The sequence below is a fragment of the Aptenodytes patagonicus genome, chromosome 1, assembly GCF_965638725.1.
Source record: "Aptenodytes patagonicus chromosome 1, bAptPat1.pri.cur, whole genome shotgun sequence".
Classification (NCBI taxonomy): domain Eukaryota; kingdom Metazoa; phylum Chordata; class Aves; order Sphenisciformes; family Spheniscidae; genus Aptenodytes; species Aptenodytes patagonicus.
Window position 1 is genome coordinate 154,455,791 of NC_134949.1, and position 27,907 is coordinate 154,483,697.

Sequence of the window (27,907 nt, forward strand, 5' to 3'; positions counted from 1 at the left end):
TGAAGTTTTTCCCGTCCTGTTATTAAAAGATGGGAAGGGTTTTTTCAAGCACTGATTCAAAAGAATCAGAGCATAATTGACTGCGGTAATATATCAGCTTTCCTGAAAATGGCCTTTTCTTACCCCATTGAAAAGGCTGTCATCAAATTACATAGAAGTGGGTATTAGGCTCTGTTTGTCCATCTAGGACTGTTGCAGTAGTGAAATCTTTGAAGAGGGATATGCCCTCTTAATGTGGAAGGACCAGTTGAGAGTAAATAAAAATAGAATTATGTATGCATACATTAACTTGATTTTACTCACTGATGTGAGTCACTTTTTGTATAATTTGCATTGGATATGAAATAAAGACTTGATTTAAAAAAACCAACAACCTTCACCATAGTAACATGCACAATCCAGCTGCCTTGTAAAACCACTGCTTTCTTCTACGGGCTAACAGCTATCGCGCTTTTTAGAAAACAGCTTGAATGTACTACACTAAAGAAAAACATATTCTCTGCACTTAGATTAACAAAATCAAACTAACTATAGCAGCTGAGGGGTTTTCAGAGATGCTAAACACACACTCTGCTACTGCGGTCTAAGTTATTGACCTGCTTTTCAAAGGATTGTAGCACCAGCAGATTCCCATTGACTTAAATAGTTGTGGGTGCTCAGCATTCTCTGGAAAAAGGAACATATGTTTGTGTCTTTATTCAAGGCTTTGTGTTTTCCTTTTTTTTTTAAACAACTAGCATTTTCCAGTGTTCTCAGAATTCTTTCCCTTATTGAAGTCAGCAGGGGGGAAGGATGTGCTGCGCCTCACAGGATCAACTGCTAGCCTGGCTTGGAGGCATGCCTGGGTTTGCAGTAAGGTTTTGTAACGCTGTGTCACCATGATCAGGCTGTTTGCAGTACACCTGTCTCCTGACCAGGTATTGCCTCTGGAGTATAGTCGAACTCAGCTCTGATTCAGTCACGCTTGCAGCGCCCATACTGCTCAGATGCCGCAGGCAACACCGACCCCAGCTCACCTGTGAACTGACAGGAAGGACCCAGACCTGCTCCACTTGAAGGCACTGGGAGCTTCACCAGTGACTCCTTAATGACAATGGGAAGGTTTTAATATAGTCTCCAAGCACCTACTCTTGACAATTTTTGGGAGGGTTCTGCTCAGAGTAGGTTGCTTTAGATCTGGAAATCTACCTATATTTAACTTTGAAGAAGATTTAGCTCAAAACTTTGCAGCTCAGACTGAAGAAGAAACTAATTTTGAAGGGGAAATTGCTCCTGTGCAGAGGATGGGGATAAGGCTGACATTCTCCTTCAGTCCTAGGAGTGAAGGGGCTTACCGCAAGGTGGGACCGAAGTGAGGAAAAAACTCTGCAGAAGGGTGAATTTCTCTTGGAATGAGTAATCTAATACTATGACCTTTAAAATAAATCACTCAATTAAAACTCAGGCTAAGGATTATTTGATCATTTGCATTGCTTTTACTTACATGAAAGCCCAGTAACATACAACGTTACATTAATACAAACTGCGATTTACGGGGTTTGCAGAGAAGTACCATTTTGAGATAGGACCGCATCCTTTCATCGTCCTTTGATATTTACACAGAACTCAAATGTTCATTTTAATAGCTTCCAAGGGATCCAGTCTTAGTCATTTTGCATTATTAAAATGTGTGATTAATTTAAAAACTGAGACATGAAATGTTCCTGTGAGCCCTTTGTTGCTTCAATAGTAGGTTTTACTAGACTACAAAGAATGTTGTAAAAGTTAAATCAGACTGTAAAATCAGAGAATTACTGTTCTGCAACTTGAGATAACATTCCTACAACTTGGTAACAATATGGTGCTGAAGTCAAACTGTTTTGATCAACGTGTGATGAGACGCCCTGTTTACACCCCTCGTTCCTATTAAAGCACTTGTCTGTTTTTCTTAGGCATTAGATGGCTTCATTATAGCAGTAACCACAGGTGGAAGCATCATCTACGTGTCTGACAGCATCACACCTCTTCTAGGGCATTTACCGGTGAGTAATTCTGGCATTGGTTTTTCTACTACACATCGTAGGATGAGGCCCCTGCTTTTTTAGAAACAGATGTAAAAGGGGGGTGGGGGTGGGGGGGGTGTTTTCCTGAAAATGCGGTGAGGGGTTTTGTCCCTGCGTTATGCTGGCTGCTACTGTTGATCAGCTCTGTTCTCTCTCCATCTGATTCATACCCTTCAGGTTTTTGTTGCTATGAGGCACTTCGGCTTGAATGGAAAAAGCTCTGCGGGAATACTCTGGCCAGGGGAGGGACAGGGTGACCTGGCTGATCTTTTCCATCTCTGATTTCTAAGCTAGCAGAGAATAGCACCAGTGCCGCTGGCAGCCCGGCGAGGAGCTTGTTAAGGTCCTTACTCTGCTCCCAGGGAGGTAAAGGACAAAAACCCCATTGAATTCAGAGTTAGCCGGGGGCTGCTGCCGAGCTGTCCCCGCAGCTCAGCTGTGCTTTCCCAAGGGGAGCACACCCCGCTCCCGGGAGATGCTGGTGCAGCCGATGCTCGGCGCTCGGGTCCTGCACGTAGGGCTTGTTTTATCTGCAGGCTGCTGGGTCTTGCTGTGCGAGACACTCCTGCGTACGCTGGCTTGGGCTGGAGGAGCAGGGGAGAAGGACTGCTTTGAACCCTGCTCCTGTTGCTAAAGCTGCTCTAGGAGAAATGGCACAATAATTAAGGATTAATCCTCACACTCATTTTTAGTAGCTTGGTCTCAAATGAATACATGCCCAGAAGAAAAAAGTAGCCGCCAAATCTTTATTGTACCACCCCCTCACCATGTTCTTAAGAAAATTACAATTCTTTTTCTCTCATTTACTTTTTCACCAAATACGTGTTATGTTTTCCACCCAGAAAAATGTATTTCACACACACTGCCTTGCTGTAATACGAACAAAAATTATTTTCTTCTGAGACGAAAGGAACTTGATGAAAGGCAGCAGCTCCTGCTAAATGCAAGAATATTGCTATGCAACAACAGATTGAACTGAATCTATCTATTTCAGTTTTCTTTAATCCTCAACAGTTGAGAAAACCAGTAGTTTACTATTTTCTGACATTTGCCTTCACTTCAAAGGCAGAGAGAGCCCTGTCCTGCATGCAGGCTGTTGGGTCTTCATACACTTACTGATTTCCATGGGATTTTCCTGTCTTTCATGGTTTGGGAGTTTCCTTGCTATCCCTTCCAAATACCGAATCTTAGTGGAGACGGTAGGTCTGCTGCAGGAAAGTATTGCTCTTCAGGAAGACACATTTCAGACCCTGTGCCTAAAACATTAGGCTCTGGCTGAACATGGATGGATTCAGGTCCATAATTCCTGAGTTGGACCACCAGAGACTACACCAGTTTTCCCTCCCGAAGTCATGCCTTCTGTGATAATCTTGCATGGTATCCACCCCAAAATGAGGACAAAGATGGGCATTATTTTTTATTCGCACAGAAGCAGCACATAGCAGCCCAAGCCAGGGACCAACCTGCTGGGGCTGGAGGTGGAGCAGGAGTTCCCAGAGACCTTCTTGGAGCTGATGGAGTGGTAACGGTTAACAACTGCCCCACCAGCCCACGCGTGCGGAGTGACTGGGTGCATCCCAGAGACCACAACTGAGCAAGCAATAAAGGCTTCTGCCTGCCCGAGGTCGGCAAATTGCTACGGCCACGGGCAGGGGCCCAGCTGAGTGTGCAGTTATGTGCACACTGGGCATTTTAGTCCCATGCTGCCTTTTCCATATGTGTTTTTAAGTTTTCAAACTGATCAGAGTGCTATCTGGAAAACCTATGTGGCTTATTTTGTTTACCTTCAGGATCTATTTGTAAGCTAAATTCAGTCACTGTTTGAGGGACAACATACCAATTCTTTCTCCTCTGTGACTGCAGGGAAAAAAAATACTCCACAAATCTTCTGCTTTGAGCACTGAAAGGGAAGCAAAACTGGGCAGAACGCAGAGCAGGGCTCTCTGAGGGCCCCTATCAAGAAATCTGATATACTTTCTTTCATTAAAATCATGAAAGACTCTGGCGCTGAGAACAAATATACCCAATTCTCTTTAATACAGCTTTCCTAAGTTCCATGGAGCATTTTCAAACACAAACTTCCTCTGTTGTAATTCTAAATAGTTTGTTATTACAAGATCTGGAGGCTACTCCTAGGGTCGGTCGATGTAAAGAGAGGTTTAGCTCACGTGGTAAGATTGACTGTAGTTGAAGTGAAGCGAACTCCTGGAAATCTGGTCACAACTCATAGCATTTGCCAGTCAGATGGTACGCTACAACCCCAAGACTATGCAGGTCTCCGGAGGAGGGTCCTCCCTGTCCCTTCTTGCCTGCTTTGCTGAGTGAAACAGTTAAACACGGATGGCAGAGTGACTATTTCCAACCTACAGGAGGAGATGCAGCTTTCTCACAGACGTTGCCTGTCCGCAGACCCAGGCAGAAGGTGCTGCACCTGCTCATGGACTGGGAGAGTGGTGTCCATCTCACCCAGCTTTAGTCCCGTAGCTGAGGGGTCTGCGCTCAGTGCCTGCCCATGCGAGGCTCCTTGAGGGTCAGCGGGGAGGCGGCTGTGGTCCCTGGCAGGGCTGAGCTTCTCCTGGGGAGGCTCATTCTCCCCAGGGACTCATAGGTGAAGCTCAGGCAGCTGCTTTGCTGTGTTGGGTGCTTTAGTTAAATGTCAGGGTGGAAAAATCCAGCACGTAGCACCTTATAGTGTACAAAAGTTTTGCATGCTGTGTTGCTGTTACAGGGTAGCAATGGGCATCACTGCAGGATATACAGATTGATATAGGGGCCAAATCCCAGCGCACGAGAGCAGAGCTACCTTGATTTTTTTTGGGAAAGAAGCCTGTCTCATTTGCAGCCCTCCACCTTCCCATTCCTGTAGTGACCATGTTGCTCAGTTCCCCTGCTTTTTTTCCCTGCAGCAGGAATATCTCATCATATTTCCTCCTCACCCCCCCAAAAAGCAATGAAAAGGTGAGGAAGGAGCTCCATTTTGGAGTATAGCTGTTTTGTTGAAACTGCACAGATATTTAAGCTATACATCAAATGATTGCTGAACTTGGGGTGAATTTACTGTGTATTGTTTTTAGAACGGACCAGCATCCATGTATGCAAAGCTGTTCTTTCTGTGCCTGCCATAGCTATCAGGGGTAAATACTCAGAAGTTTCTGTTAGCGGGATCCACAGATTCCAAGGTGCAGAGTAGATTCCGAGCTCAGCAGCATAAATACGCATTAACGTAGTTCATCTAACCACTCTACCCACAGCCACCGTCATTTATCTTTTATTCGCTTTGCCTGTTTCACTCAGCGATGCTTTGTGGCTGTGTCTGCCAGCGGGGCAGAACTGCCCGCTGCAGAATAATTAGAATAATTAGGCAGGGCTGCAAACCGTCCCCTCCAACCGATACATTTTTGTCTGTGGTGATGAAATTTTGTCCATCTCTCTGGTCACCTTTTTCCCATGGCACCAGCTGTCTGCTCTTTGGGTCTGGTGCAGAATTAGCTCTGAATAGCTTGCCTGGCATTTCCTACAGCTCCAGCGAGACCGTGGAATATTTGCTTCCTTCTCTCTGCTCAACCTGTTGATATATTCTTGACTGGCATATTGATTCAAGAACATTGTTGGGTCTTGATATGTACAAGTTCCAGAAGTTCTGTTCCGTGCGCTGCTTTACAGGTGTGCCTAACTTCTGCAGGAGGCAAGAGTCATGAAGCACAGTAAGAAGTAGATAACTTATCATTTTTTTCATACTCATTTAAAAAAAATCGGCAATCCCTAACAGAAAAGATGCAAACCAAACATTGAATTCTGGCTATGGTACATGACGGCAGCAAAAAATATAAATGCCAGGACTTGCAAATCGATGAATAGCTGGTGCTCAGGGCCGGAGGTTGCTCTGAGGGGTGTGTGGGACAAAAGCCTTGCAACTCCTACCATACACACAGTCGCAGGCCTCTGCAGCTATCCCCTTAAATGGAAACAACACTGCAAAATTGATAATAGGTTTTGAATCAGAGCTTGGTCACAATATGGAGACAAAAGGCAGTACATCCTCAGGTCACTGAAGAAGCAATAATGTGTCTGAGGAGCGGTGACAGCTCACATCTAGTCCTCCTGCCGCTACTGCTGAGTGGACGGGAGATTAATTAACCCCCATGAGACTTATGGGAAACTGGTGGATAAATATCTTTATCTAACATTTAGAGGTAGAAAAGGAATGAGAAGGAAAAATTACTTTTCTGAGATTGTACCATAAGCCTTGAACAAAAACTGCACCACTGCAGTTTCCCATCAGGTGCTCTTTCTTCATATGCCCAAAAATTACACAAACAATGTACTATATTTTATGTAAATATAAATATGTTTATATACATATATATAAAAACTGAATTACACACAGTATCAGTAGGATGCATATTAATAAGGTATATACTAAAGTCACAAAAATAATTTTCAAGTATTCGTCACAAAAGGAATATTCAAGTAATGAGCACAGGTAATACCTACAATTGAATAATCTGGAGTAATATATTATAGCATCAAGATAAGTGTATAAAGCATAGCACTCTGATTTTCAAAGTATACTCCATGCATTTCACTACTCTAAAGAGGAATTCCACACAGAACAGCAGGCATGGGTGGAAAGCAGAGGGAAACCAAAGCGTAATCTTAAGTAAATACATAAATAAATGATGATGATTAATAACTTGCCAGTCTCATACAGGGCTAACACATTTTCAGCACGACTATACAGTCTGATAGCAGCTGCTCTGACGACACATGAAGCTGTGTCAGTGTGCCAGCTTGGCCCAGGGTAGTCTCACGTAGGATGGATGGAAGTCAATGCCATTAAAGGGTCACTTGATCTCAGGACTTCCTCTCAGATACGCTCTTCTAGCGTTCGGTTAGTCACCACGCTGAACGCAGTGAGACCTTCCTCTTGGTAACCCTGTGACAGACTCTTGTCTTCTCCACCCTGGGCCAGTCGTGGCCTTTCGCACAAATCCACCTCCTCCTTCCATTCCCAAACCTCAGTACCTAGATTTTGGGTGGATTTCAGGTTCGTGCCAGCTGACCGTGGGGCTGGAGACACTCGGGCATTCAGCCCATGACTGGCCAGAGGGCTTGTGCCGGTGGCACCGTGAAGTCCTCCTCCCTGGGGACTAACTACTGCTGCTGCAAAGCGATGTCCAGACTGGGGAGTCCCCTTCTCCCTGCTCCCACCTGCCAGGATGCAGGAAGGGGGGAGCAACGGCTGCCGCCCCGAGGGCACTTCCCAGAGGCTGAGGGGGTCCCTCCAGGGAGGGGCTGGATCCGGGACTGACCCGGCTCTTGGGTCCGGTGGCTCAGAGCGACTCCCAGCCCCACTTGCTCCCGCTAGTCTGGGTTTGCCAAGGAGAGAGCAAGCTGCAATGATCCACAACAGCCCTGTGCATGGAGCTGGCGAGCAGTATGGGGAGCCAGGCGCCTATTTTCCAGCTCACTCCCAGGTCCCGTCATTTAATTGTATGGACATACCCTGTGCATCTGACGGTCTCTGAGAAACATTACAGGAGCATCGCCACGTGCTGAGAATTAAGCTGAGAACCGGCCCACGAAGAAGCGGCCACTTGGTTTGCCCGGCAGTTCCCCCCTGGTTTAGGCTTTGTCAGGAGTCCCTGAAATCAGTGGGAAAACTCCTGTCGACTGCCACAGGCTTTGTATCTGCATTGCTGCACATCTCTGTGAGCGTTGCTCGTCATGATATTTCTATTTTTCTCAAAGGTTCTTTTTCTTTGCAGTGTGATGTCTTGGATCAGAATTTGCTAAATTTCCTCCCAGAACAAGAACATTCAGAAATTTATAAGATGTTATCTTCTTGTATGCTTATGACGGATTCTGCCTCATCGGATTACCTAAAAAGTAAGGGTTTTTTTATCTTTCCTAGTAAATGAAAAAGCACAGGCAGGATAAAAATTTTCGCTCATAAAGAGTTTTTTATGTGATGTGCAATATAAAACTTAGGCTCATAGCCTTTTAAAAAGATCTTGCCACCTGGAATGACCCTTTGGCACTATTTTTAAATGAAACTCATTGCCTTTATTTTACTAGGCTAAGACTACTCGCAGTTATGTTAATTATTAAATATCATATCTGTTGAGACAGCTAAAGAAAATAGGTTAGCCGATGGAAACTGAGTTCGCCTGAGACAAATCACGTCTTAATTGATATTTCAGCCTATTCAAGTAAGATGCTGCTCAGAGATATGTTAATGTCGCACACCTTTGGTTTGCATTATAGTTGAAAAGTATCTGTAAAATCATTGTAATTCTTTTTCAAAGTGAATTTTGTTTTTCATAAAAGCCCTTTTACTTGCCTCACCCTTATTCACTCTAGGAGGTAAGGCGTAGGAAACCAGAAAACACACGCTAATGTAAGACGTACAGCTGCTTAATCTACTGTATATACAAAACCTGCAGCTGATAGCTAATATGCCAAAGTTAATTTAATAGATATTTTGAGGTAATTAGGCATAGTTTTCCAACACAAGATGTAGAACAGCTGTGAGTCATGAAAAGCCTAAATAGAAAAAAAAAGCTATAAACGAAGGATGCAATTCTCTCCTTCGCTACACCGACGTTATGGCAGCGTAACTCCTGCCATGAAGGTGGTGTAAGAGAAGGGCGAGTTCGTCTCAAAGGCTGTCCCTGAGCTGCAGGCGGACCTGTGCACAGCGCTGAACAACCTGCATCCCTGCAAGGCGCTTCCTTGCAGAAGCTGTGATCCTGCAAGGTATAGCACATCGGTGTATAGGACTCTGAGTAGTAACAAGCTGCTCTCGTGCTGCCCGTTGCAAGATTGGGGTTGGAAGACACCGTTGGTTGTGTTTCGCTTAAATAGTATATTTATTTCTTCTTCTTCTTCTTCTTTTAACAATCCAGCTGACAATGAACTAGAGTTTTATTGTCATCTTCTGAGAGGAAGTTTGAACCCAAAGGAATTTCCAACATATGAATACATAAAATTTGTAGGAAATTTTCGGTCTTACAGCAATGGTAAGTTTTAATTGTTGTATAAATGTTAGTTTAGCTGTGTAAAATAAAATATAAGTATTGCTCCATTGAACAAGACAGGCTTTTAACTGAAAGGACTATTTTTAACATTATGGGGTAAATTTTGCTTCACATGGATCTCGCAGCTGATTTGCAAAAGCTGAACGAATACCTATGAAGAGTGAAATTGTGTTAGTTGCTTTTGTTACTGCCCTTCACTTGTTAGCAGTGATCCTGGACTCTGGGTAAGTTTGCAAATAATGACAGGTTCAGGGGAGGGCTTGTTTGTGCTCACTAACACTGTGTGCTAAGACTGTACCTATTAGCTGAATAATAAGTTTGCTACCTTATCTGCTGGCCTACATTAAACACAAATTCTGTGCCAGAACTGATAATCTGCCAAATCTGCCCTCTCACCGTTCTCTGGAAAATTTTGGGGAAAGGCAGCAGTGCCACGTACTTGAGTGCCTGCACCCACCGCCCCACGCTGTGGTGAGGGGTCCTCTGCTGCTGGCATCGGAATGGCTGAGGACCCTTCCACCCGCCTCCCTCTCCAGCTGCCATTTTACATTCCTCTCCAGCACTGCAGAACCCAATTCTCTCTCTCAAAAAAAAAAGAAAGAAATACAGTCAGCATAGTCGCTAATGCACCACACTCAGTCTAGGGAAACCATCTTTCAAAGGATGAAGAGCAGATTTCCACCTCGCCCGTTCCCTAACAAACAGATTGCTGCACGGCCATTAGTGTCAGAAATGAAATACTCTTTTATTACTTTCCCTTCTCCTGCCTGCCCAAGTTTGCTTTAGTTACTTGCCTGATTGAACTCCAGAGTGGCATTTCCAAAGTTGCTGGTATTCTTCCAAATAGGTCATCCTCAGAAAAAAATTCCCCACCGTGCTTTCCAAAAAATGCATGCCACACTGCGAAAAAAAATGTCCCTGTCCCCGTTTAACTTTCTGCTCTTGCTCCACATGACTAGAATAGAAGCCTACGTGCAGGATGCAGATATGTATTTCTTGTTTGGTGCCATCTGATTTGAGGCTTTATTTGTATAAAAAATGTAACTGCCTGTATGCTTTCCAGTTTGAATGAAGCGAAATGCGGCTGCCTGACAGACGCACGCACCAAGCTGTTCTGTTTTCTAGAGCAGAAACCGGATTTCAGGTGCTGACTCATAAGGATACATTTCTACCAGGGGAATTTCTGATCCATTTTCTTCAAGGATTTTCAGCCTTTTATTTTGGCGTGACCTTAATATTGCCCTCTTACCCGTTAGGATTTCATATCCCAGCATTTGTATCAGTGGCTATTTCTCAGAAGAAAGATAAAACTTGCATTACAGATATCTTCCCTAGGTTAATGCATATAAACTAAATGGGAACCTATTGATTTCAGAAGACACCAAATCATTTGCCGAAGACCCCAGCTTATGCTTTCAAATAGGACATGTGCTTTCTGCTTCAATTTTTATTTTTTTTTTTTCTTTGTGCCACCTTTCTCTAAATCTTCCACTTTATTTTGTCTCTTCTGATTTCTTCCCATCCCTGCTGCAGTCTGACCCTCCGGTGGATAGGGAGGGGATGGTCCTTGCCCCCGCTCTGTGAGATGGTGCCTCCTGGCCCCTTTCCCCTCTCCCCATCGCAGGACGGCGGCTTGCCCATCCTCATTAGTTTCCCCAGTTCAGTGCAGAGCCTGGTGGAAATATTTGCTTCACCCGTGCGAGACGCAAGCGTCCCCAGCGCTGCTCCCCCTTGGCCAGGAGTCGCCCCCATGGCCCCCTGTGCCTGTGTCCCCCGCTCCCCCGCCAGCCTGGCTCCTAATCCGGCCACAAAACCACCTCCCAGCAAAAGTGGAAGCAAGTGCACCAGACTCGTGATGTAGCAGCAGCAAACTGTTTGCTTGGGAGCTGATAACCTTGGGCCAAGGACAGAGTGAGCAGCCGGAGGAGGGTGCAAACCTCCGAAGCGGCTGTCGTCAGCTCCACCGGGCTTCTTGCGTCAGCCGGCTGCACCCTGAGCAAGGCATGGGGGACATCAGCTCAAGCAAGCACCGTATGAACGCAGCTTTCCAGCCCCGGGGCTGGGGGCAAGCAGCTGTGCTTTGGCACAGGGACTTGCGGCACGGACCCCTTTGAGCATCTGATGGGCGCAGCGGTGGGCTGGGTTCCCGCCTCTGCTTGGCCCCCCACACCCCAGGGCACCTCGTTATCGGGCACCGTCCCCCCAGCTCACGCACCCTGGGGTTGTCACCTGCTGGCCCTGCCAGTAATTGTTCTCTTCTTCCTTCCATTAAATAACTACCCATTCTCCAGCCGGCCCCCCTGCAGGTGTGAGGCCAAGCGGGCGAGAAAGGCAGCGGTGGGAAGGGTGGTGGGGGAGAGGCATGTCACTCACAGAGCAGTGCTCGTCCTATGCACATAGGATCAGCTGGCCCCAAATCCTGCTTTTCGGAGGTGTTTGTGGAGGAAGGAGGCTAAGCTAAAGACAAGAAAAGAGTTAGCTGAGCATACTGTGGGGGGAGAAAGACAGAAATTGCAAATTAAGCTTAATTAGCAGGAGACGTTCCTTATGAATGTATTCAAGAATGCTTTTCCCTGTAGCTTTTCACAGCAGTGGAAGTGTGGGCATGTTTTTACACATGGGAGACTGATAAAGGATGTTCTTCTCTAAATACAAATCTCTGTCGTTCCTTTTTAGCTGCCGGACGCCAAATCCCACCTTTGTTTCCAACGGTTTGCTGAGCGTTGCTGAGAGTCTGACCTGCCTGCACGTTCCTGCCGCAGGGGTGCCAGAGCCCCTGTGGCCAGGGAAGGTCTTTTATGCGTGGGCAGGCTGTATCCCGTCAGGATACTTAACTGTTCCATTCTCATTAATGTAGGGTCATGGCGGTGACAGTCCTAACGAATCTTTCACCTTTCCTTCTCACTTAATGTTTGCTAATGTTTTGAAGAACTGGTAGGTCCTTTTTTGCCCTCTTGAACAGAAATGTCACTAGCTTTATTTTACTTCCACGTAACCTTTTACGTAACCTCCCTTGAACGATCATCTTCTTCGGCTCATTTTATTATTGTTCATTGCTCGTATAATGGTGGTGCTTAGGGGAAGGGGGTCATGCGTGCTGGGATCCCAGCGACCTTGCCCCCCTCCCTCCTCCCTCGTACCTTCTCTGTTAATCGCATTGTGACTTATGGCTGAGAACATCATATAGGGATGGGTTTGAATGGATTAATTTGAAGGACTGAGGCTTAGAAAGCCAGTTAGGGGCTTAGCTGCTCTCCCTAACTTTAGTGGGAGTTCTGGGGCTTTAAAGGCTGTTGTACTGTAACAGAGATGCCAAAGAGAATTTTTTTTTCTGCTAAAGCAGAACAAATACCTGATATCTACCCAGGTGACTCGTCACCAGGATTGCCATCAGGGAGCCAGATCACGCACAACCTACATCGAACCCATGCTACTCTCCCAGAGGAGCAGTCACTGGCACCTTTCCCCCATCCCAGAAGGGGCAGGGAGATGCATGTGCCACCCCCACAAATTGCCTAGGAAAGTTCACATAGCTCACGGCATGTGTTCAGTCTTTCAGAAGATCACCGTCCCTGGAGCTCCTGGGCTCAGCTATAGCTGGAGGCTAGAGGAGCTGCACAGCCCAGTGCCAGGGTTAGCAGGAGGGTCCACGCTTGGGCTGGTCCCAGTGATGGTGCGCGGGAAGCGGTACTCTGTAACCCCTGCTGCAAGGACATTTCTACACCAGGGATGTGACATGAGCCGCCTGCACATGAGCGAACCGCCCGCGAATTAGCTGTGCCCAAGCGAGAGCAGCCGACCAGCGAAACAGCAATGCGAGCTGTGCGGAGTGACTGCATGAGTCACTGGCTGTGCTAAATCAAATACAAGAGATTTGATTTTCCATTTGGGAGGATTATATAATCATCATTAATTAAGCTTCAATGAGAAAAGCAGGACTGTAACCTGACGGGAAGACTCAGTAGTCCCTTAAGAGGAGGGGAGGTGGCCCACAGGCCACTCAGAAGAGGAAGGTGGAGTTCCCTCTTTGCTTCTGTGAGAAATGCCTACTTGCTCTCAAAGCAAAAGGGTTGGGGTTTTTTATTTGCAAATAGGAACTCTTTCCAATATTTTTATGTATTTCAGGTTCTGGCCCTGTAGTCCAGATTTTAACAAGAGAGATGAATATACGCAAACATCTGAGGGAACCGAGTGCGATCACTGTACCTGTTGACCAGTAGTACCTGATAAGGGCCAGAGTCATGTCAGCATCACCAATGAATAATGCAGTGGCTCCCATCCAGTTTTGCCTGAGGGCTGAGGGGGGAGGCAAGTAATAAAGATAATCTTCCAAAAAATCCAAGGAAATGTTTAGCTCGCAGTATAAAATGTCAAATTAAGTGAGAACAAATTATTTTACAAAGCCACTGAATAGCTCACTCCAATAAGAAAAGATAAGGCGGGCTGGATTTATCCCTCCTGTGAAAATTGTTTGTACGTTTGTAAACAGAAAAAGATCTCTTACAATTATATAACCAAATATCGGCTTTGGTATCCTACTTCTGAGGTGACATACTTGCTTAAAAACTCCAGTGAGGGACAAAGCCAGAGTCCTGCCTTTCAAAGTGTTCAACAAAAGAAAAAAGGACCACCAGCATCTTTAAAATGGCAGATCCCTCCTTGCATCCAAAATGCCTGAAGTTTTCCTCTTAAGGGAGGAGATAACTGTTACGCAAAAAGAGTTCCTGATCAAGTAATATAATTAAATATTATAGTGGAATTTAAAATTGTGCATTTTTGTTCCCAATTACATGGAAACTCAGGAAGTATCTGGTTACTGGATGCTAACAATAGCAGATACTCTACTGTTAGCTGATATATCTCTTAGAGATAAGAATAACCATCAAGGAAATCATTACGCTGGGGAGAAAAAAAAATCTTTTCATTCCCAGAACAATTAATTCAATCTGAATTCCCTTTTAAAGGAAATAAACAGATTTATACAGAAGATGATACATTGATCTTGAGCCTCCGTAAGCATATGCAGAAACATCTGATAACAAGAATAACTCAAACTGAAATGAATGTTTTGATCAGAACCGACAGCCGCATATTATTATTTACTATTAACAATATTCTAGAAGCTGCAGCTAGCAATCTGCAGCGCTTATGCCGTGCTCTCTATGGGCACTTAAGAAAAAAGGCACCATTCCTGTCCTAAAGAATTTACTTGGGATTCATATCAACAGAGGATGGCGAGGGGAGAAACAGGAGGAGGAAAGAGGAGAGAGGAGATCAAAGTGGACAAGTGGTGTATGGACACCGTCACTGTTACTCATCCAAAGCTACTGAGTGCAGTCTGGCTTGCCACTAGCATTTTAGATTTCGTCATTATATATATTAATTGCTGAATATTCTGTTTATCTGTCATCTAAATTTATTTATGTGAAACAATCTGGACTTTATTCTGGTCCGTTTGGCTTGTGTTTTTTGAAATCACTGTTCAGTTTGTTTGACAGTCACTAAGACTGGGTCTTTAAACATTAACATCTACTGACAAAATAGGAAGGAGGGATTTCTTCTTTCAAATGGCATAAATGAGAGGTTTGCTGTTATAGGAAGAATACGGTGTAAACAGCCTAAGTTAAAATAAGATGACCGAGCAACTGACTGCTGTACTATTATTACCTGAATAATGTGGCATCTGGGGTTTTTTAAACATGTTTTCGTTCATTTCATGTGACATGATTTGTATCCCTAAGGATAAAAAATTTTTTGTCTATGGTAGTTAAGGGCTTGGTTCCTTATATATATTAGTTATTTTTAACATCTTGTCCTTAGTGTCCTGGTCCTTTTTATAAAAAAACAAAACCAACTAACCAAAAAACCCTGTATATAGGCAAATCAGTTTCTTTCTATCTTCTTATATGATATTTGCAGATAATTTAATACTTCTTCTACAAAAGAACTTTGTGGTAGTTCTAGGAGCAGCAGGTCTGATAGGTAACCACAAAAACTATTAAAATTCATGCTAAGGAGCATCAGCTAACTGATAGATATGAGACAACTGTTTCACCTTTCTAATTGTGTATTTAGCTTTGTCACGCAACCTTCTAATTATCTACTCAGGATATTTTGTCTAGATCATTTAATTGAGAAACACACATGCCTTCATTTACCCAAGCCCACCTGTTTATAGCCAGCTTAACATCTTCATCGGGCGCCTCCTGACAAAAGCACTCCAAGACCTGTATTTGGCTTATAAATGTTAATATGATCATAGCCTCAGACTTCATCCTATATTTTCCATTCCACTATTTTTCTGTGATGCTCTCAGAAAGTTCACTGCTAAACTTTGCTACTTCAAGATGTTGTGTGTTTCTTTCAAAGAGACTGAGAATTATAAAGTATGATTTTTCAGAAGACATGCTTAAAAGATTATCCCAGGATTTATTTTTTTAATTCATGTAATGATCTCTTTTTTTAAGTATACTTTAAAATTTCTCAACAAAAAAAAGTTGAAATTTGCTGACCAGCTGCAAGAGCAGAGCAAAACAGGCTGTGCAGGTAGAGCTGTGGAAAGAACAGATACCAACAAAATAGGTCAGGCAGCAAAGTAACTCAGAAACAAACGTGTGGGGTTTTTTTCTTTCAGTTATTGTAGTTGTTGTTTTCAGATGGAGATTTACATTTCAAGGTGGTGGCTACCTGCCTGCATCATCGAGGCTTTTAATGCTCTGGACTTTGTCAAAGGCAGCTGAGTATGGGGATGGCACAGTAGCTGTCCGAAGACGGGATGACTTTCAGCCAGGCCAGCTCTATCTCATCTCCTTGGGCTTATTCATTCACTGCTGCTAAGTTCAACATTCCCAAATGTTGTGATGAAATCCCAAACTTACTACATAGCTGTCCTATATGGTCATTATTGCCCTTTTAGTATTGCATTTACTTCTTGGAAATATAATCCTATTTTGTAAATGCCACATTCAGGGATGTATTCTGCTCTCTTCTGGGAATCCGTCTCAGGCTTACGGCTGTTTACATCAAACAGCCGACGTAAAAAAGCCAGACGCTCTCTTTGGTGCGACTCGGTCTCCATGAGGCATTTCTTGTGCAGCTGGCATCATTTGCGAGCCCGTGGGTTCAATAACTAGGTTAACTTCTCATACCTGTACTTAGGAGGCTGAATGTGCTTCTTATTTTCATATCTTAGAGCCCAGCCTGCAAACATTTGCTACTGAACTTGGCTATTGCAGAGAGAAACGGTCCCATTGACTTCAAATGTGACAACATATTACGTAGTGAGCTTGGAAGTAACTTTTTACAATGTGGGTTTATAGCAATCCCATTCATTTTTAAACAGGACTGACTACAGAAATCAACAGACTTGCACAAAAAAAGAAGAACCAATAACTCTTTACTCAGGCTTCTCCCGTTTCCTGTAGCTCCTAACTCTTTCTTCTTTTTTTCCACCTCTTGTATTAATAATCACATAGAAGCCCTCATATATGCACATAACCCCAGGAGCAGAACGGGAATACATATTCCTAGGAAGTCCCCAGAGCAAGTGTTCTTTGCTGGTGAAAGGAGGAGAATTTTGCCCATATTTTTTATCTTAATATCCAGCCAGCCATGCCCTCCAGACTCAACTGCAAGAGAGGACTGTAATCTCTGTGGATATTCACATCTGCGTTGCCTTCTCAGATGAGGAATCTTTCTTCCCTTTTTTGGCACAATATATATTGTGCACACAGTGGCCTAAATCAGTTAATCACAGGTGTGAATTCTCCTCAGAGTACTTATTTTTCTGTCTCTTGTCCTGTTATCCTTGTTATCAGCTATGTATCGTTATTCTAAGGCTTTTAATAGGTTGAACTGGGTTCCAAAAGCACATGTGATAAGTTGAGACTTCTTCCATCTCTACAGTTTATGCTAGTGAACTAAAGCCCAGTGCAGAAGCACCCCAGAATAAAAATTGCTAGTTATCTCCTCCCCAGATAGACACAAAACTCTTCATTTTCACAGGAATGGACATGGTCATCCTTGCTTTGTCCTGTGCAGAAGAGACAAACCATAGGAAACTTCTTAAAGTTGGATATAGGGGCCTAATAGTAAGGAAAGATAGTTTCATATTAGCATTAATCCCTATTAGCATTAGATTAACTCATATTGGGGAACTCTGGCTGCTAGATGGGACCTTCTCTGCTCCCATGGGAGATAGTCAGCTGGGCAGGGCAAGAGCCCATGGGGCCGGCCCATGTCCCACTGCAGCTTAGCACACAGTTTTCTTTCACTGCTGTGGGAGCGGGATTATCATCTCTAAACAGCTCGAATTTGGATGAAGAATTTGCATTATGTCATTCTAACATGGGACTGCGGGCTAGCTTAAGGCAACGCGTTCTTTTGGCAACGCATCTCTGTGGCAGGAGGTGCTAGTGGGCCCTCAAAGCAACACAAGAGCCATGCAATCGCGAAAGACAGATAAAAAAACATACACAAAATCTGTAGCCACATCACGTCCAGTTTTTCCTTCTGCCCAGTGTTTCAGGAGACAGCAGGCCATCTGCAGACTCACCAGAAATGCCCAGCTCTGGAAGCCAGTGCCATACACGGGGTCCTCTTTGCTCTTCTTTAAAACAAGGAGAAGTTGAGCACGCTGGGGATGGTTCTCCTTAGATGCAGAAGGGGAAGGTGCACTTCAGCAGCGGAGAATCACAGGCAGCTTCTCGCTAGCTCAATGAAGCCTCACTGGCTGTGGGCCCCGGTGTTTTGCCACTGATGACTTGACAAACTCTCTTCAGCTACCTCCCTTGCCAACGCTTTTTTTCATTGCCTCATGGAAGTTAGTGGACTAGGCATGCTGCAGCATATATTTTTTTCTTGTGAGTGGTGAAAAAGAGCAATTGGATGCGTGGGGTTTCTTTCCAGAAAGCTGGTTTATGCTCTGTAATAAGGTTTGGCCTTATTTTTATCAGGATTAACCTATAAGATTCATACTTGAAGTTAAGCTCTGATGTCTTTCTGCCTAACATGACTGACTTGGATTTAAATATATGCATATCAGCTTTAAAAGCTTTTAGAGCACTTCTCTGAATAAAATTGGTATTAGTACGCTTCAAGTGTGCAAAATATTCAGGGAGAGCAAATCTCGTATGAGGCATGACTCTGGGTCCCGGTTTTTTCCCTACCTAGTGCCTAACTCCGCTTGCAATGGCTTTGACGAGGCTGTCCCAAGGGCTTACAGAACATCCTCGGGAAAGCAGGTCTGCTTCGTTGCGACTGTTCGTTTGGCAACGCCTCAGTTTTTAAAGGTAAGTGCGTACCCTGGATCCCATTCATTTCAGAACTTCTCAAAACACTTTCAGACGGGGTAACATGCAAAATTCTTAATTTTGCTAATTGAATGGATTACAGATATTACATTTCATGCATAAAAATCCAGTGAAGAGGATTATCAGTGTGAGCCAGGATCTGCAGAAGCGGTGTCACTTCTGCCCCCCTTGCACGGGAAATGGAAACCCTCATTGCATTAGGAATTGCAAAGTCACTTTAAAATTGGGTTCTTCATTGCCGCTTTCTGTTCCTGCGATGGGACACTGTACAGATGGCCACCAATGCTTTCGTTTGTGCCCCTCGGTGTCTTCGGGTGACTGCTGCTAGTTTTCCTCCTCCCAAATCCTGGTAGTAAGAGAGTTGCTTCTGGAAATAAGGATAGACGACCCAACCTTGTGCCTGGCACTGTGGTTCCCTAATTAACAAATGTGAGCTACTGCATCAGGCGTCCCATCCTCAGAGGTTAAGAGATTAAAAAGTCTAATTGAGACCTAGCCAGTATGAAATCACTGCTCCCTTGGCCTGGCTCCATTACTGCTCAGGGACCTGCAGGGCACTCTCAACTGATTCACAGCCCCAGCAGGCAAGTAGAGTCCCTTCTGGGTAAGTAAGTGAGGACACTTCTCATAAATCTTAACCACAGTAATCATATTAGCAGTAGACGCTGAAGTTAAGGTTCTCCGGGAACCCTGAAAGCAAATTCCCTTGTCTTTGGGTAGCTAACATCTCAAAATAAACAGGGAAATGAAATGGGCTGTACACGGCAATGAGCTGCCCAGTGCTAGTGGGGAGAAGGTGTTAGCTGCCAGGAAACCCTGAAAACCAATGTCTTCAGTTCACCTGCGTGACTCATTTAACCACTGGTCTTGACTTCCTCCTCTAAAATGAAGGCAAAAATATTTATGACTGGCTAAGCAAGGCAGAATCAGCATTTTGGTTGCACACAGCAATGTTTGCATGTTGCACCTTGAATTTTACGGTATGTTCTTGGCATCAGCATGGATTTTGGTGTAAACTGGAGGAGGGGAGAGAGGAATTTAAGGTATGCATGAAGACTTTTGCCAATGTACACTCAGCAACTTTAGTCAACTTTGTGAGTATTGATACATATCAAAGAAACGCTTGATGGCAGTGCACCTCAGCTTTTCCTCTGGTCCCAAGAGGTTTTAAGACATTGGTGGCCTGAAAGTCTTCTCTCCCTGAGAGTGACAGCAGAGAGAGAAGTGGCAGAGGAGACGATGAGAAGGTGTCACTTGCACAGGGGGACGTGGCACCAGGGAGCAGGGTGACAGCAGCATTGGGGGCCAGCCATCAGGCTGTCCTTACCAGTGACAATGAAGACCCTCCTGCAGGAGAGACATGGGAGACACAGTAACCCTGGATGCCACCAAATCCTGAGCACTGACGCTGGCAAGTCCCATCCAGGGGTCTCCAGGCTGACAGCTCGTGGAGCTGGAGTTGCCCCTGCAAACCACCACTGGGAGAGGAGAGGTCGGCAGAGGGGAGCTGCAGGCGGGCAGCCAGCCCCAGCCCACGCACGGGCATGTACCGCGGTGCCATCCTTCCTCCCCTTCCCACCTCCACCCAATGACTAATCACCACCATCTGATCCCCATCCCTCTGGGCCAAGGATGTCCTGCCTCACAGGCAGCCCTGTGCCCTGCTTCCTGTAATTCACTTATTACTTATCATTCTCACGAGTGCCAAGGGCTGCTATGAGTCTTAAGGGCCAGCTTCTTCCCACCTGGCACTGGGGTGCCGAGGGTCCAAGCGCAAGGCAAAACCTCTGCCTTTCACCCGCCTGATGGGCCCCACGCAGGCTGCCTGCCTGAAAAGGCATTTCTCCCTCCACAGCGCATAGTGCACCCAGCTATTGAGTGGGAAGGAGTGTCCCCCTTTCTCAAAGAGGGCTCAGAGGGCAGACATCCAAAAGGGCCGGGCAAGGGCGGTGGGTATCTTTAGTAACACAAAGAGAGCGAGGAAAGAAGTGGCAAACCCAGGTGGGACCAAGCACAGGCTGGATGTTGGGAAGAGGCATTGCTCCTCGGGGCCGTAGGGAGCACAGCTCTCACACCCCGGGCACTGCTTCAAAGCCATAAAAACTTGGGCACACTGAGGAACAGTCACGGCTCTTAAGTCCATGTGCATCACAAGTTCTTCTCCCCAACTCCTGCAGAAATGTTGGCATTGATAAATACAATAGATCATTCTCTGGAATTGCCAGAAAACGTGTGAATCCTCTGTTTTCTCCTCTTATGCACCGTGTATTTATAGCTAACAAAAGCTAGATGAAGCAGAGGGGTGAAGCCGCAACTCTCAGTAAGTTGGTTTTCTTCACCACACAGGAGATGTGCATCGTGGAAGAACCTCTAGAGGAATTCACATCAAGACACAGTCTGGAGTGGAAATTTTTATTCCTGGATCACAGGTTGGTGACAAGAAAAGCACGCCTGGTTGTGTTCGGTGCTTGTCTACTGCTATTTTTGTAAGTGCAATTCTCTCAAATAGTGTCACATTTCACATCTAAACAGGAGGGCAACCACTGAAATTGCTACAAAAGATGGTATTTACTATTTTACCCTGCATTTATTTTTATCAGTCTTTTAATAGAAAACTACTCTGTTTCTCAGGCCGAATTTGTGATTAGCTTGTTCTTGTTTGCTTTAAAAATATCAATGGACCAAAGTCTGCCACATGGCAAAATCGTCTAATTATTATACAGCTGCAGAAATCATTCTTTCCAAATCCAGCCATTGATTGTGTGTGTGCAATTCCCACCGAGTTACGGAGCGAAAGTCTGCACTGGCCTGAGGCAACCGTGCTGGCAAAGGTACAAAGCAACTGCCTCAGCACGCCACGGACGAGCTCTGCAGACACCCAGAGGGAAGCGGCACAGATGATCTCCCCTCCTGCCCCCCTAGTCCCAGCAGATGATGGCTTCCTATCACCTCGCCACGTGCTTTTCCCTGTGCAGGGACTGCGGGAGCCGCAGCAGAGCCCCTGACCAAGGAACAGCAAGGGAATGGCTCCCTCACAGCAGGTTCTTGTGTGAAGGTCCCTGAGAAGCTGAGTTGCTTTCCACAACCACATTTTCCCTGGAAAGATGGGGTTGTCATGGCCTTGTCCTGGGGGGAAGGTGCCGTGCCCAGCCAAGCATCCCAGGCACAAGGCGGGGGAAAGTCAGGATCTGGTCCACTGGGGTGGACGACTATACACCGATGAGCAAGAGCAGATCTGGGCTTTTAACATATCCGTGTCAACGTGCAGAACTGCTGTTTCTTTCGTGGTTTATGAATTCACTCATATTGTGCTTAATCGCAGAGCACCGCCGATTATAGGATACTTGCCTTTTGAAGTGCTGGGTACTTCTGGCTACGACTATTACCATATAGATGACCTAGAGCTGCTAGCAAGGTGCCATGAACACTGTAAGTATCGCATAGCCCAGGTTCCTCTGGAGTCACTGGGACACCTCTTTTCACTGAAATGTAGTTTCAGTTAAAATTGGTTTAAACTTGGAAGGTGAGGTTTGACCCTTGCCTCACGCCTGTATGTCTTAGCGGACTTATAGCAGATTGGGGGCACCGCAGCTGATCGGCATCGAGGCCAGACTTATCAAGCTCTGAAAAATACAATTTTACCTTCTAAATCCCCAGAAGCAGTTAGCGAGACTCACTGAATGGATAAAATACACCAGATTAGACACCTGCTCTACTAGTAAAGAATATACAAGAATAGTTCAAGCAATCTCAGAGGAGATCCTATTTTGTAAAATTCTGGCAGATTATTTACCCTAATGTTGTTCACCGTGTATTTGGGATTACCTGTGATTATTTAAATATAGTCTGTTAAGATTTAATTGAACAACTCTTTCACTAAGTAAAGAAAATGAGGCAATGCTTTTCAAATATTTGCTTACAGAACTGGCTGGAACATCTCAGCTTACCACCTCTGGGTGTCCTGAAAATATCCCGTCAACATTAGTTTTTAATGTTTAACAACATTAATGTTGCCATTAAAATATAGAAAGGCTAAATATGTGCATATTTGGGAACCCCTTGAAATCGCTGGGGGAAAAAAGCAGAGATTAATTTTGTTGGTGAATCTTTAAAACCTTTAATACACCTCAGTTTACAGCACTTTGAATTCTTGTCAGTCTGGGAATTTTCTTTCAGTTTCAAATGATTTTTGTCTTTGCACGATGTTATCTCCTATAATCACTTCATTCTGCAGAGAATACTCATCTTTTCAAGCATTTTTATCCTGTACTTTTCTGCTATAGAACTTAAGATGATCACTCTTAGAAATTAATCCCAGATGCCTAATTAAGCAGTATGTGATCAGCATATAAACCAGGCTAAGATCTACGTTTAAGTTGTAGCAGACGTTAATGCATTAGTGTCCAAAGTTAAGGTTGATTGTACCGTGTAGGACTGTACCGTTCAAAGCGTCAGAAGAAGATACATACTGATCTTCATGATATTTGCTCTATCACACAACTGACAGGATGACTCACTCGAAAGGTGCTGAGACTCCTGTCTCCCTTGGGAATCAATGGGGCAACAGATATTTTTGTCACTCTTCACATTTCATGTCATTTTCACATCGGAAACTGTGCTACAAGCTGTGTGTATTTTCTGCTGACAGTGATGCAGTTTGGCAAGGGGAAGTCGTGCTGCTATCGGTTTCTGACCAAAGGACAGCAGTGGATCTGGCTCCAGACCCATTACTATATCACCTACCACCAGTGGAACTCCAAGCCAGAGTTCATTGTGTGCACACATATGGTGGTAAGGTATGGAAACTCCTGTCAACCAGCGGGGACGTAAAGGACAGTAAGATAAAGGCATCCTCATGACTGCCAACGTTTTCTCTATAGAAACACGATGTCTTTTATGTAACAAAAATGAAGCCTGAACTCTCTGAAGGAAATATGTTCATTATAAAAAAATTATCAGCCTAAACCTTACTTTATGCTAAGCTTCATTTGTCAATCATGAGTTTAGGGGCAGATTAACTGTTGCATTTTTCCATTTTGTGCAAAAATAGGGAATAGACAGATCCCTTAACTATTCACTTCCTCTAATCCTTATGTTGCTTTTAAAGAGATGTGTGGAAGCTTTCCAGTGAAGTTATAAAGTGGTTGTAGGATGTGAACTTGACCTTTATATATACACTTCTGTAATATACTTTTTGACTTCAGGAAGACAGGAACAGCAAAAACTGAAAATTAAAACAGTCTCTCAAATGTCATTCAGTAGCATTTGACTTACTTAAGTGATTTTTCAGCTGTTCATTTAACCCGTAAAATGTCACAATAATTTGTTCCTCCACTTGCTTAAAGCACATTTTATGAAATATAACAATACCATGTTGATACATAGAATTATATTTTCCATTCAGTTATGCAGATGTTCGGGTGGAGAGGAGACAGGAGATGGGCTTGGAAGAAGTGTCCTCAGAGGTTGTGTCCTCAGCACTAAAGGTACAACAAGGAAAGCTTTTTTCATGAATATATGTAGTAATCACAACTTGTTCCTATGTTAACATCAGTGAAGACTCCAGCATTGTCTTTCTGGGTGGATTCCCCAAACTTCCAAATTCATTGCTCACTTCGATAACTTTAACGTAAATTGGATAAGCTCATGAAAGGATAAACCTGGAGATCAGTAACAGCCACAAATGAAGTGAAACATGGGCAGAGGCAATGTGAGAGATCTCCACTTTTCCTTGGTGAGGTACTACAGTTTAAAGATTCATTTGGACATGTTCTGGCAATCAGCCTTCTTGGCTACATCTCAGTGATCTGCTGAGGGAAGAAAGAAAAGCTCCTCCTCGGTGCACGGCTGAGTGTCTCAAAGAGGTTGCAGTTGCTGTCACATCCAACTGAACGCAAAAGAAAGATTCAGAAAAACATCTGAAGCCACAAAATGACTATGGCAGTAGTTTGCTATTTATTTCCAACTCAGTGATAGCTCTTCGTAAAATGCATTAGTCAGATGCTATTTGGAAGGGATATTGACACCTGTGCCCAGGTCTTCTGCTGGCCTACCTGGGATTAGTTCTGCTCAATTCATTTTAGGCCAGCCAAAGAACTGGGTGTGCAACCATTACCAGATGCATTTCAAAATGTTTTCACCCTGACAGATGCAATAGCTATTCCCTTTTTGTTTGTTTGTTTTAGGACAGTGGCGCCAGCTTGGATCCTGAACAGCACTTTAATGCACTTGATATTGGTGCCTCAATCCTCAGCGCTAGTCGGACACCCTCAGTATCATCCAGGAGCTCACCAAAATCTTCCCACACACCCAAGTCGGACCCAGCATGTGAGTGGCATTCCTGGGTTACTGCATTATTTTTAATTTAGCCAAGTTACAGAATGTGTGCCTATATACCACAGCTGCTAATTTAACAGTTATTTATGAGGTATTGATGATATGTCTTTGTCACTGACAATGAGCTGCATAATCTGAAATGGTAACGTGCAAGAGGGGAGGTTCTAGTGCAACCATCCATACACTGGAAAACGGGTAGCAGGACTAGCCATGAGGCCTGCTGTTTCGATCTGTTCTGAAAATGAGGACTTCTCTCTTCAGATTTGAAGGCATCAGTATAAGCAATACAAGGCCCCTCTAGACTTACATGAGCAATAACAGCCTGTGGGTGATTCTCTTCTGGCCAAGATTCAGGATGCTCCAGCCAAGACTTGGGCACACCTTATACACTCCTTCTGCTCCCTGGTCTGGAAGAAAAGCCAATGAGCTAACCTAAATTTATAGTTATTTGGCCAATACGAAGGGAGTTCCAGCTGTTTTAGAACAGCTCTTGGGTCCTTTTGCTCCATTCGTTGGAGCACAGAATCATCATCTGTCTCATTTACTTTTATCTTTGCCCAGGCCCTCCTTATCAGTTTAGTTTTACTGCCATTGAAGCCAACAAGAACAGCCTTGACTCCTGCTGGAATGTAGCCAGGCCGTAATCATTTCTAGCCAGGTCTCGTTGTAATTCCCACTTCAAACAGGGATGATTTCCAGCGTGTGAGAACTCACCGGTACTTTTCTTGCAGCTACACCAACAAAGCTGATTGCAGAGTCTAACACTCCCTTGCCAAGAACACCGAGCACGCAGCAGGATTTATCCGTGCATAGACTCAGTCAACCTACTGCTCTTCAGGTAACTTCACAAAGCGTCATCAAAATAGGCAGACAGTATAAAGCATGTGCCACATACGCAGCTTAGCAATTGAAAATGACTTACACAGAAGCCACGGCATTAGAAGAAACCTAAAATTTAAAGGAGCCAAACTTATAAATAAAGTTTTGTTGTTTTGTTTTTAACCCAGGTTTCTTTGCCTTCTCAACCTTCATGTGAGCTTCTCCCACAGCAGTTGCTGCCTCAAGCAACTCTGCAAAATCAGCCTGCAACTCTGGCACAGGTTAGTTGGGAATTTGGAAGCGCAATAGGTCACTTGCCTATCTCCTGATATTTTCTCCTTTTGGGGCTTTTAGGTTACCTCTTTAGTAGCTAAAATCCCCAAATCCACCAGCTCTCAAACGCTTAAAATATCGTGGGAAAGTAATCTGAATTGTACACTTGTGTGTTTAAACATGTATCTGCATACAGGCATTCAGAGCAGAAGCCCAGGTGCACCAAGCCCAGGTTCAGGTGCACACGCACATCTATTTCACCGGAGGACAAAAAACAGACAGAAAAAGAGTTTTCAACTTTGCTTCTACAGAATCAGGTCCCATCAAAGTCAAGGTCGCAATGAGAATTAAAACCAAAGGCACCCGGTCCTCCTAAAAACACCTGTTTGGCTGTGCTGGTGCAGAACTAACCAGCAGTAAAGGACATGCAAGTTCAACAAAAACCATTTTGTGAGTGTGCCAGTAATGGTGAGGATGCTGCTGGAGACAAATTCCTCCAGTGAAAACTATTAACCCATATCTCAAAAGTGGGCGATGGCCCAAAAAGCCACCTCAGTGTTTCATTTGCAGTGGATTTTGAAGGAGTAAATTTGAGTACCATGTTCCCATCACATTGTTTCTCTCCTGTGGTCGTGCTGTGATGATACACCCCATCATCCTCCGATTTTAGAAATGATAGAGTAGTCCTGGACCTAGGCTGCTTCTGCTATTGGTACCCTGTACTCCTTCACAAGATCCCCGAGTTTCTTCCTGTAGCGTATAAAACATATAAAGTCCTGAGGAACCCTGCTTTAAAATAACAAATTCTCATTTATCTTCTATGTTTAATATTCTTTCCACGACTCCACACCAGCATGCAGCGAAGAAACAGCATATCAATTATCTGCTCTGAGCATTCATTTTCTTTTACAGATATTTCTCTCCGTTATTCATTAATGCACTTCCAAACATCAATTAGGTTATTTATTATAAACCTGCGCATGTTTTGTTTGACTTTTTTCTACCTCCCTTTCATCTCCATCAAAGCTCTTTGTGAAGAGATGCTTTCCAGTCGTTTACCGAGAGCCTCGCTGCCTTGCCTCTTCCCAGTAAAACGCTCTTACTGGCACGCCAGCTCCATTTCTTCTCCGCCAAGTCGGAGCGCCGTCCAGTCGCACGGCCACTGGTTCAGCCTCTTTGGACTGGCTAAATCTCGGTGAAAGGAAGAGGCCTGACTCGAGTCTGTCTACACAGGCAGCCCTCTGGCAGCCCTCTTCTGGACTGGCAGCAAAGTCACAGCAATGCTCCTGGCGAAGCTCAAGATGGAGCTTCCCTTGGTGCGGAGCAGGGAAGTAGCACCAGGATGTTGCAGCTCAGGTTGCCGAGGCTCGCACCCCATAGCGATACTCCTGGGAAAAGCAGCAAATCTTCACAGCCTTGGGTGATTTTCATAAACTATTATGAAAATTATGAAACTATTCTGTACTTCCCACCTTAAAATAAAAAACATGTCAGCCTACAGCAAGATAATCCATTATTTAAAAGACAAGGGGCCTGCAGCGCTAAGCGAGTGAGGGACGAAACCCAGGTACGCGTGCTTCCCACCACGAACATTTCCTCAGTTTCCCAGTTGACCGTCTGGTGGCAGAACACGAGCTCCTCGCTTTTAGAAATAGCATGGCCGGGCGCTCCGCTGCCAGCCGACGAGGAGGAGCCGCACAGGTTGCTCCCCGCTGCCTTTCGGCCGCTCGCCCTCAGCTGAAGGTGATCGATGGCAGGAGCTGAAAGGCCGTTCGCCGAGCCTGACCACGCAGGGCCCCGGCACTCTGATGGGTGTCCTTGCAGCTAACATTCAGCTACGGGGCAGTAGCTGGGGGGGGGAAGGACATTTTAAACGGCCACGACCGCATCTGCAGCAAGCAGTTAGCTCCCGCCTCAGGCGCCATCTGCTTGAACTTTGATTAGTTTTATTTCGAGCACAGGCTGCGATGGTTTTGTCTCTGCTGAAATGCGGTTTCAGCTTCTGCCTTGCTTGCCTGAATGAACAGACACCACAGTACTAGGTGTCACCTGAATGTAAATGGTTTACTTTAAACCAAGTGCTCCC

The 27,907-nt window shown here is 44.7% G+C and overlaps 1 protein-coding gene across 4 annotated transcripts in view; it reads left to right on the top strand.

The window, feature by feature from the left end:
• Positions 1-27,907, top strand: part of NPAS2 (neuronal PAS domain protein 2) — a 107,277-nt gene that overhangs the window by 62,736 nt on the left and 16,634 nt on the right. For all 4 annotated transcript variants that reach the window (XM_076359635.1, XM_076359615.1, XM_076359643.1 and 1 more), the window contains exons 5-15: positions 1,932-2,021; positions 7,811-7,931; positions 8,951-9,064; positions 18,254-18,372; positions 20,740-20,822; positions 21,716-21,822; positions 23,042-23,189; positions 23,798-23,879; positions 24,579-24,720; positions 25,461-25,567; positions 25,737-25,829. In XM_076359635.1, the coding sequence (XP_076215750.1) occupies positions 1,932-2,021; positions 7,811-7,931; positions 8,951-9,064; positions 18,254-18,372; positions 20,740-20,822; positions 21,716-21,822; positions 23,042-23,189; positions 23,798-23,879; positions 24,579-24,720; positions 25,461-25,567; positions 25,737-25,829 (1,206 nt within the window). The remainder of the gene's footprint in view (positions 1-1,931; positions 2,022-7,810; positions 7,932-8,950; positions 9,065-18,253; positions 18,373-20,739; positions 20,823-21,715; positions 21,823-23,041; positions 23,190-23,797; positions 23,880-24,578; positions 24,721-25,460; positions 25,568-25,736; positions 25,830-27,907) is intronic.